The sequence below is a fragment of the Hirundo rustica genome, chromosome 1, assembly GCF_015227805.2.
Source record: "Hirundo rustica isolate bHirRus1 chromosome 1, bHirRus1.pri.v3, whole genome shotgun sequence".
Classification (NCBI taxonomy): domain Eukaryota; kingdom Metazoa; phylum Chordata; class Aves; order Passeriformes; family Hirundinidae; genus Hirundo; species Hirundo rustica.
Window position 1 is genome coordinate 48,839,116 of NC_053450.1, and position 10,879 is coordinate 48,849,994.

The following is a 10,879-nucleotide window of genomic DNA, read 5'->3' on the forward strand; positions in this document are numbered from 1 at the left end:
CTTTTGATGCTTATTGTGTACATTAAATGACTTCTCTGAATATGCACTAATGACTAAGTCTTCTGCCTCTGGCATTTCTTATAAACAGTAGTTTGCCTCTGGATTTTACTTCTTAATTAATCAACAGTCTTTATCAGTAAAGAAGTTGTTTCTCCCTAAATTATACACATCAGCTTTCAATGGTATTTGTAAATTATAATAAAGGTTAAGAACTGATATATCTCTGAGCTAGAAGCAGTACTCTAGGTGATTTGGTGTCATTTGCCATGCACAGCTTTTCTAAGCATTTTTTGCACAGAGATAAAGGCACCATTTCCAACTGCAGCTCTGCTAAATAAGTCGTGCTGATTTCAAAGTGTACAAAAACACCTATATTAGATAAGAACAGAGAAAAATATCTACACCCTACTTACACTTTATGTTTCCCTTTACTTCTATACATATATGTTAAGTATATGAATTTATATGAGGAAAAAAAAGCCATTTCACTCTTTTAATTCGTGGAAAAGATTTTCTGCCTGCAGCAAAGAAAGGTGGCATTTTCTAATCCACAGTCCTCCGTGCTCCTTAATTTCCATCATATATACCTGTATTTCAGACTCCTAATCATGAGAGGTTATGAGTCATAACTCCTGTAAACACATCACTTGTCAGAAAGCTGGGCTTTATCTCAGAGACAAGTGACTCTTACAAAATTCTTGACTTCCAAGAGATAACAATGAAGAAATATTCAGCAAAGAATCAGTTTCTTCTGTCTAGCAGAGATTATACCTAGAAAAATTTCAGAGGACCCCATGTTGGGAACAGTTGCAACCAGACATCCAGTCGGGATGCAAAATGACACTGGCGTCGCTAGGGGACACGAAAAGAAATACACATCTAACTCCAGAGCAAAAAGAAGGCAGCTTACTTACATGACCTCGTATATAGAGATTCTGGACAATGACCAGGGATTGGAGAATAAGGTTACCACCTCTTCACCCTGCTGGCCAGACTAGAAGTCAGTCAATTGTCTCTCCTCAGAGAGGAAAGTGAAAACAACTACTTTATGTTACAAGTGTGAGAAACTCCACTATAGAAATGTAAACATCCAGAAGGCTAACAATATGGCAACACACTGGGACATGGGAGAAGCTGAGATCAACACGAGACCCAATAAACCCAAGTGATGAGTACTACTTGTAATGAGCAGCAAATGTGCCAATAAAATATGAAGTAGGAAGCTGAAGGCATGGCATGGCACGGCATGGCGGGAGCCTGGCTTTAGAAGCGCAGGTCAGGGTGACACTGCTGGATGCGGAAGGTGAGCTGTGCACAGGGCATGGCACTGCAGGGGCACCACACCAGGGGAGACAAGGAAGGCTGGCTCTAGCCAGCTCGGGATATCCTGGCTGGGGGCGATCCAGTGCCAGATGCATGCGGCCTGCCAGGCCCAGCTGAAAGCTTTGGTCTTGTTCAGCTCCGGAATGGGATGGCTGAGGCTGCAGAGAGAGGGAGAAAGATGACAAACGCTAACAGCACTTTCCAGCACAGGATGAGCCTGGAGAGGGCTCATGGTGCCCCTAGAACAGAATGAAATCCCAGAATCGCACGAACAATCAAGTACGTAAAGACCTCTGAGCTCATCGGGTGCAACCTTTGAGGGAACACCACCACGTCAACTACACCATGGCACTACACGCCACCTTGTCTTTCCCCAAACACCTCCAGGGACCGTGGCTCCACCACCACCCTGGGCAGCCCATTCCGATACGTGATCGACCTTTCTGTGAAGAAACTCTTCCCAATACCCAGCCTAAAGGATCCGGTATGGCTCGGGGCCCCGGCTCGGGCCTCAGGGGGAACGGCTCCGCGCGGCACCGCGGCGCGCGGCTCCGGCGGCGCTGAGGACCCCCGGGCACTGGAAGAGGACGGGGAGGGGGAAAGGGAAGGGGACGGGCGAGGGAGGAGGTGGCGGCGGCGCCGCTCCGCCCGCCCCTCGGCGCCGTTTGGCGGGAAAGCCGGGCTTCGGCGGGAAACCCGTGTTTTGGCGGGCTCGGGAGAGCCGCGCAGCCGGAGCCCAGCGCGCAGCCGGGGCCCAGCGCTGCCGCAGAGCCGCTCGCCCGCCATGCCCGCCGACGGGCAGCTGCTGAGCGCCGCCGCCGCCCGCCCGGAGCCCGGCGAGCAGGAGTACCTGCAGCAGGTGCGGCACATCCTGCAGCACGGCCACCGGCGGGAGGATCGCACCGGCACCGGCACCATCTCCGTGTTCGGCATGCAGGCGCGGTACAGCCTGAGAGGTGGGCACCGCCGGGACCCCCGGCCCCCTGCGCTTGCTCCCTGCTCCCTGCCCCTGCCCCTGCCCGCCGCGGCTCCAGCAGCACCGCCCCAAGCCGGGCTGAGTGTGGGGGTCTCCCACGCCGGGGCCGTCCCGCTCCTTCCCACCCGAGGGATCTGGACCTAGGAGTTAGGCATCCTCTCGCAACTCTTTACTTCATGCCCCAACCTCGCAATGTCAGGTGGTGGCATCGCCCTCTATGCGGGGAGAAGCCGAAGTCTGTTCACCCTGACAAACGGCTGGTCCCCACTGACACTCTGGAACTCTTTTCCAGATCAGTTTCCGCTGCTCACGACGAAGAGGGTGTTCTGGAAGGGAGTGCTGGAGGAGCTGCTGTGGTTCATCAAGGTTCGGTACTTGGGTGTCTGTGTGGGTGGTGGGCCCGAGAGTGGCATTAACAGAATGAACTGGTGATCAGTGGATTAAGGGCATTTGGGTAACTGCAGATGCTTCTGTTCCTATGACAGAAGTGCAGCCCCCTAAAACTGTGACCTCACATGGAAGGCGTTGTCTTCAAGACCTTCTACATTTTAGTGCAGACTGTTGCTACCAGTGCAGTCAGAACAGTTGCTCTTCTATTTCTTTTAAAGGGAGAAAAATTGAAATAGTGAACACTTGGATTATAAGGCCTGATGCAGTCTCTTTTCGTGGTGTATTGATCAGAAATGATAATTTGAGATAGATAGTAGGCAATTTAATGATCTGCTTTTAAATACTGAGATAGCTTGATTTGAACAGAAACAAGCAGTGTGAAACCACTGGTGAAGTAAGACTGATGTAAGTGCTAGGCTTCTTAGTAGCAAAAAAAAGAGATCTAACAGAGCTAATAGCTGTACCTAGTGTAATAAAATTCAACAATCAGTAGTTCATTACAATGTAAGTGTTCCTTTATATGTTGTGATATTGTGCTGGTATAGGAGAGTCTACATAACCATTTGCTAGATAGCAGGACTGAAATTCATTTTTTAAATGCTTTGTTTTGTGGGTTTGTTTGTTTGTTGTTCGTTTGGTTTTGGGGTTTTTTTTGGTTTTTTGTGTGTGTTTGTTTATTTGTTTTGGGGTTTTTTGGTTGGTTTTTTTTTTTTTTTCAGTTGGTAAAGACTAGACACTCCCCAAAACAGCGTAACTTCTGTGTTGGATTTTTGAGTGTCCTGATTTGGATCTCTTGCAGGATTCACTAACATTTTCTTGGTTTATTTCCTGGTTTTTGTCATTTTAACAAAAGGATTTTTAAGGCCTTAAGCTTATTATAAGTGGCTTGGTAAAGACTGTGCCCAGGCCATACATTTTTTGTTAGCCTGTTGTCATCAATCTGTAAAGTTCTTAAAAAAAAAAAAATCTTGTTCTCTGCAAATATGAAAGTATTTTCCACAGCTGACCTTGAGGCTGTTTGTGCATTCACAAAATGTGAGATTCCTGCGTTAAACAGCAGCAGCATGGCACTTCAAATTCCATCCCAGGATGTTGCTCAGAAGTTTTGTTCTGTCCATGTGCAAGAACCTCATCCATTACATTAATTGCACTGTTTATGTGTTATGAGTGGAAGAATACTGTGGGCTATCAAAGCTTAATACAACTGTTTTGAATCATGTGCTCTGTGTTGGAATTAGGATGCAGGCTTCTCACTGTGTTTTGTAGGGTTCTACAAACGCCAAAGAGCTCTCTGCAAAAGGTGTGAAGATTTGGGATGCTAATGGGTCCCGTGAGTTCCTGGATAAGCAGGGTTTCAGCACCAGAGAGGAGGGTGATTTGGGACCAGTGTATGGTTTTCAGTGGAGGCATTTTGGAGCAGAATACAAAGATATGCACACAGGTAATCGCGTCCAAATACAGTCTGGAGTGTTCCGTGAGACAGCTGTGACACATCACTTCCAGAAGTCTGTGTGGAATGGGCTGTTCTTAAAGAGCCATTCACAGCAAACTGATAGCCAGAGTAGAGTGTTTGAGGGAGCTAATTTAACTTTTCATTTTTTTCCCTACCCGGTTTTAATTATCCTGGAAGATGTAGCTTTGTATACTATAGTTTGGTGTTTGTAGAACAGATGAGTCATAAGGCACACACTGTTACTCTTTCACCTAGAGCAGATGTGGTTGCTGATAGCTGGAAGGGTGTGTGTGCTGCAGTCCAGAAACCTGAGCTAGCTCCATTTGATAACAGGCTGCCATCTCTGTATACCAGTGCAGGGTCCATGAGATAGTTGTGCTGGAAAGAACTGGCGTCACTGCACTACATGCACTGGAGGCAGTGGAAGAGAGTTTTTTCCATTCTGCCTCGGGAACAAAGTAGGATGTTTCCATAGATGATGATGCTGTGGACAGAACAACTGTGACAAGTTGTGATGTGATGCAGTAGCTGTTGGTATTTTCAATGGAACTGCTTTATTAAACTGACTCTCAAATATATTGATTCCTCTTTTCCAAGTCACTGAAGGAAAGGATTGTAGGAAATCTTTAGAGGATAAAAAGGGGTCAAAAACCAGATTGTCACTATCTGGTATGACTTTTAAACTGGTTATCTAGGTGGGGTTTCTTGTTTTTTGGGTTTTTTTGTTTTGTTTTGTTTTCAGTACAGCCTCAAATTGAAGCTCACCTTAATTACTGATATTAGACTTAGTATTGGCATGTTGGCTACTAGCAGAATACAGTTTTATGGTGATACAAATGATGCAAATTGTGAACTGACACCTCTGAAGTTTTTCTCATCTTAAAAAGCCTAAGGCACGACATAGCATGGAAAAAAAGAAAAAGGCAAATCCCCATAGTTTTCCTTACAAATAGATTTCCTTAAGTTGTATTACTTAAGGAAAGGATAGGTAATTAGCTTCAGGAACTAACATAACCATTTGACAAGGCTTCTGGCATGGTATTGCTGGCAAAAGAGTTCCCTGAGATGCTAGTTGTGTATTGCTATCTTGTTTGTCAGCCTGGATCTCCCTGTAACCATAATTTGGTGTTGCTGCAATAAGAGTTATTAGAATAAAGTAGTTACCAGCCATGCTGATTCACTGGCACGAGTCAGAACAATGATTAACAACTTTTTTATTAATGACTTTTTCATTCTGAAGTCCATTCTAATGCTCAGTTAATTTCAGAAAAATTCTTACATAACTTGTATTGAGCTTAAAATTCAGCCTGTGAGTGTCACTTGGTGAAATGGAATAACCTGTGCTACACACAATTAAAGTCCCTTTCTGGACCTAAATGCTATGGAAATTAAGTTTTCATACATGATCTTGAGAGTGCTAGATGGATGCATTTATTTATCTGTCAAAAACTTTCTACTTTTGAGTTTGTGAAGAATGCTGACACCTGGCACACTGGTCTGGGACTTTTTTTTTTTTTTTTTTAATAATATATAAAAAGGAGCACTGTAGCATGCAAGCTGAATGTCTAGAAAGGCATTTTAATTCAGAAATGCAATAAGCAAATCAGTCTAAATACCGTGACTAACTAGGTGGTAATATCTTGTCCGTTCCAATACAGCTCTTGTCCTATTTAGGTTACAAAATGAATGATGTGAGTAATGAGTGATAAAATATCATGCAATGTCCTGCTAGATCTTTTGTATTGCAACTTTTGTTTCTTGGGGTTTAGTGATTATACAGGCTTTCTAGTTGGTCTTAGAAAAAGTCAAGTTGTTGAAAACTGAATAAATAGGAATGGTCCTATTTCAGTGGGTGCTAGAGGTACTCAAAGTACACAGAAGAGTTGGGGAGACATACAAAAATATCATGATGAGAATTTTACAGGCTCTGGAGCATCCTGAGAAAGACCAAGAACAACCTATGTTTAGAGGATGCCAACTTACTAATTAGTTTCAAAGTTGCAGTAAAATATTCAGGTGTTGTAATTTGGGTATCACTTTTCAGTGGGACATGGTCTGAGCGTTAAAAAAATACCATGACTTGAATCTGTCCGGTTTAGATCGTATTTGTTATATTTCCTCAGATTACTCCAACCAAGGAGTTGATCAGTTGCAAAAAGTGATTGAAACGATTAAAACCAATCCAGATGACAGAAGAATCATTATGTGTGCTTGGAATCCCAAAGGTATTGAACAGCTGATGTAAAGTGATTGCTTGCACGTTATGTTGTTATATTATGTTCTGTTCCTGTGTCAACAGTCAGTTCCGTTCGGTGTCCTTGTTCACTGTTTATAAAACTACCAGGAGTGCAGTAAAAATGGCCAGGGCTTATAATCTTGATTGTCTTTCTACTTAATCCTCATGTTCTGACCTCAAAAATAATGAACCATTTCTTCAGAGGTTTTCTCTCCAGGTTAAAGTGAGCGTTATGTCTTTGACATGCAGTCTAGTCAAAGACAGTAACTCTTCTTTTAAAAAGGTAAAAAACCCAAACCATAAAAACTATATTGAAGCAATGTGTCTGGCTTTTAGCCATGTAGTCTGTTGTAAACTTGACCCTTAAAACTAGAGAAGAAAAGTATTATTTCTGCTGTAATCTTCTCCTTGAACATGGGTTCATTTGATGAACGTGTATCATATGAATGATAGTGTCTGTTTATGCATAGATATCCGTTCACTCTCTAGGGCAACTTCTAAACAAGAGCTACTGCAAGAGAATGTTTAACTTCACCAGTGATAGATCTGCGTTCCAAAAAAATCACAGCATTTTCCAGCTGTTGTGTCTGAAAGGGTATGCCACATGCTATTGGTGTTATTTTCAAGGTTAAACATTCTCAGAAGATATCTGGTGAGAGTTTTCCTTGCCGAGTTGTAATTTTACTTTCGGCACTTTTTAAGTGTAGAAAAACACTCAAAACATCTTCTGGTTTCTGATTTTTTCTTAATTGATTACTTTTATATCTCAGCGAGCACATTACAGTGGGAAGAGAGTAAGATGAAGAAGTTGGAATTCGCTTTAGGGTATATGCTTAATTTTATTCTTAATGTCTTCCTCTAGGGAATTCAGCTGTCTCACCAAGGTGAGTAGAAATAAACTGCTGTGCAACATTATGGCATAAATCTGTTCTGCGGAGTACCTTTTTATGACTTTCTGGTCATACAACCCAGGAGACAGTTTTTCATGACCTGGACTTAATTGCTTGGGCAGCAGGTGCTTATAAACAAGAGAAAAAGCAACAGAATGACAGTGCAGTTGGCTCCCTACTGTATCTCATTACACGCTTGTTTAGGTTTTGCATTTTCTACATTCATAACACACTAATGCTGTTACTGTGTTCTCCCCCCCACCCCGTTCTGTACTTCAATTCCTAGATATTTCCCTGATGGCTCTGCCTCCGTGCCATGCCCTTTGCCAGTTCTATGTTCTAAATGGTGAATTGTCTTGCCAACTCTATCAGAGGTCTGGAGACATGGGACTAGGAGTGCCTTTCAATATTGCCAGCTATTCACTGCTCACGTACATGATTGCCCATGTCACAGGGCTGAAGGTAGGCTGTTTGATCATTTTACTTATTCTGGTCTGAGAAATGAGGGACTAGAACATGAGGGACTAAAAGGCTCTTCATGTCATATCCGGGAAGAACTGGAATGAACATGCTGTTTGAAATCTTGCTGAAATATGTGGAAGAAAGGGCCCCGTGAATTTGATGTGAATTGCCTCTGGTTTGTATGGGCAGTTAGAATCGGCAATGTAAGAATTTTTAAATTCAGGCCAAGCCGAAGATCCTTTCAGGTCTTGACCGTGTCAAGACTGACCTGTTCACTAATCTTAGAAATCTGAACTGAGTGCTTGTCCTCATGGGAGAGTAATATACAAGTGATTAGATCTTGTGGCATGTATTCATTGGAAGTGAACAGTAGCTCAGCAGTTGCTGTCAAGGTTCTAATTTGGATATTCTGCCCACTTAACTTCCAGCTATAATTTCGACTGTGTATTTCTTTGATTTCCTACGGTAGGTAATTATATAGAGTGGTAGTATGTGCTCAAATAGCTCCTTCCCTGACTTCAGAGCTGTATTTTGCAATTTGTCAGAGAAATTGAAATGCATGACAATCTTGTACAAGGGAAAACCCCCTTTTCTCTAGGGCATGTAAAAAATTTTACTAGAAAGGCCTGCTGCACCTAATCCTCCTGCCACCAGCAACATGAAGGGGAACTTCTTAAAATGGGCCAATAAGGAAGAATCAGGCTTCACAGCAACTGCAGAAATTAGTCCAAGGTACTAAAAAAAGTGAAGTTTAAAGTTATGTCCAGCTGTTGCCTCTCAGCCACTTCCTCTCATGGCTTTGGTGGTTTTCAGTGTGACATATCTGAGGGCTGATCGACATTGGTCAGAGGCTGGTAAAAGAGCTGATGAAACTTCCCCACATTAAATTTAATTGCTCAGGGGCTGCTAAGTCACAGAACTTGCAAGCTTGCGAACCCCAGCTGGGTGCTTGCCTGTGCCTTACACCTCCAATGCTGTTTAGCAATGTATGAGGCAATTGTTCTGAAGCCAGCTTTGGTGAGTTGTACTTAGTAGAAGTAAGTACAACTTACTTCTAGTAAGTAGGAGTAGGGAAGTAGGAAGTAAGGAGTGGAAAAGCTGGATGTCACTGCTGCTCCTGTTTCTGTCTCAGTGAGCAGATCAGTATTGCTCCATTCGTTTACCAAAGCTACTGTCATAGCAGGATTTGAAAGATACATTTTTTTGGTAAGCTAGTGGAAATTTCATTATATTTTCCATTAATTACACATTAGTCAGAGATGCTTGTGCCCTTCACAGCTTTCAAGGATACAATCCAGTACAGAAGCTGCAATTCCACACTAGCCAGATGCTGAGAATCAATACTGTAAACATTGTAATGTTTTACTTTGTTGGGACCTGACTGTTTGAATACCACATGTATTCTTCATTCTTTTCAGCCTGGAGAGTTCATACACACCTTAGGGGACGCTCACATATATCTGAACCATGTGGAACCTCTAAAAGTCCAGGTAAGTACTTATTCTGTACTCTATCATTTTATCTTCCACAGTGCTTATTCAATGCAAAATTACCTTGATATTTTAAATATCCTTTTGCAGATATTAATTTGTGCGGCTTTTTTTCTCATTTCTATCCTAATAACTGTAGTAGTATCTTAACATGTGTTCAGTTAGAGTTGCAAACAGAAATGCAATACAAGAATGATTGAAATGTACATCTGTGTACTACTCTAGAAGCAAGTTAAAAATCCAGAATCTGTACTTTTAACTTTGAAAATAATTCCACCTAATCCCAATAACACAAGATAAAATGTCTTTGTAATGTATCAGAAAAGCATAACTTAAAATTTACTGTTAATCAGTAATACTGTTTGGCTGAGAAAGGCCACATTTTCTTCAGGAAGTGATTTGTTGCAGCAGGATAAAATCAGTGTTTGATTTGATTAGACAAAGCTTGGACTGAATGTCCTCATTACTAGTATGATTCAAAACCACCCAGAGAAGTAAATTTTGAATTCTACAAGTGAGAAGCTGTAGAATGTTTGGTGCATATTTGGGTCAGATTTTCCAATTAATTACCCTGGAAGGAATATAATCTGTAACCACCAGAACTGATTTGCCAGCTGAAATTACTTGCTGGAGGATGATCAGGGAATTCACCTGAAAATTAGCCTACTACTCCCTGTGCAAATACTAAGGTAGAGTCTACCTTACTAAATTGGAATTTTCTTAATTTTTTTTTTTTTAATTGTATAAATCTTACTGGTGGGAAGGGAAAGACTAGATAGTGTAATCTGATTTGAGATTGAGAACACAGAGTCTCTGTTTTGAAGTGTTAGCTTTATACAGTAAGCTTGCTTTTATTCCAGCTTCAGAGGGAGCCAAGACCTTTCCCCAAACTCAGAATTCTTCGTGAGATTAAAGACATCAGCGACTTCAAGGCAGAAGACTTCCAGATTGAAGATTATAATCCTCATCCTCCTATTAAAATGGAGATGGCTGTCTAATGCTATAAACCAGCATTAAATATTAATGTGGAAATGTACCTAAGATACTTAGTTTTTCCAAAGTGGTAGGGCTTTTATATACTTCAAAAGGTATTTGCTTTATTGTTAAATAGTCACAGACCAGATTTGCCTTCAGTGCTGCTTCCCTGTAGTTGTACAGGTCAGATGATTATTCCTGATAGGCCATGCAGATGTTAACCCAGTTTTAAGTTGTTAGAGAGCTACTTTTCTACGCAGTGTTTCAGTTACCAGTGGCCATTTCAGGTACCGTTCAGTTACCATGTGTGAGTTACCATGTGTTAAATATATTCTAAAGAATGTATGTTTAATAAAGCTTTTTTTTAAGAATCTTCTGGGAGGCATGATGCATATTTAATTATGGTGTGGGTTTTTTTATAGTTAATAGTAAAAAAGAGGTGGAAAGCAAAGTGTCTTGGAGGGCACCCTCCGTCATCTGGCAAGGAAAAACAAACTTCCCATGGTCTTCACAGCTGAAGCATCAGGAAGGCAGAAGATTTTAATGTAACCTTGCTGGAAATGCAATCTCTGCATAATGTTTCTGTAGCAGCAAATTTTTTTTATTCCTCAACCGTACATAAATTACTAATTTGATATAAATCGAAGAGAGCTGCAGTTAAACAGAGTTTACTAGATAATATTA

General features: G+C 41.8%; 1 protein-coding gene across 2 annotated transcripts; it reads left to right on the forward strand.

Annotated features, from left to right (window-relative positions):
• The first annotated feature begins 2,030 nt into the window (after window positions 1-2,030).
• On the forward strand, window positions 2,031-10,566 carry TYMS (thymidylate synthetase). Of its 2 annotated transcripts, none has more exons than XM_040066532.1 (7): window positions 2,031-2,279; window positions 2,592-2,665; window positions 3,956-4,130; window positions 6,266-6,367; window positions 7,555-7,730; window positions 9,149-9,220; window positions 10,081-10,566. In XM_040066532.1, the coding sequence occupies exons 1-7, from the start codon at window positions 2,108-2,110 to the stop codon at window positions 10,216-10,218; spliced, it is 909 nt and encodes a 302-aa protein (XP_039922466.1). In that variant the 5' UTR covers window positions 2,031-2,107; the 3' UTR covers window positions 10,219-10,566. The 2 variants fall into 2 exon arrangements, with proteins under 2 accessions (XP_039922466.1, XP_039922474.1); XM_040066540.2 differs by lacking the exon at window positions 2,031-2,279 and adding an exon at window positions 2,416-2,498.
• The last annotated feature ends 313 nt before the right edge of the window (window positions 10,567-10,879 follow it).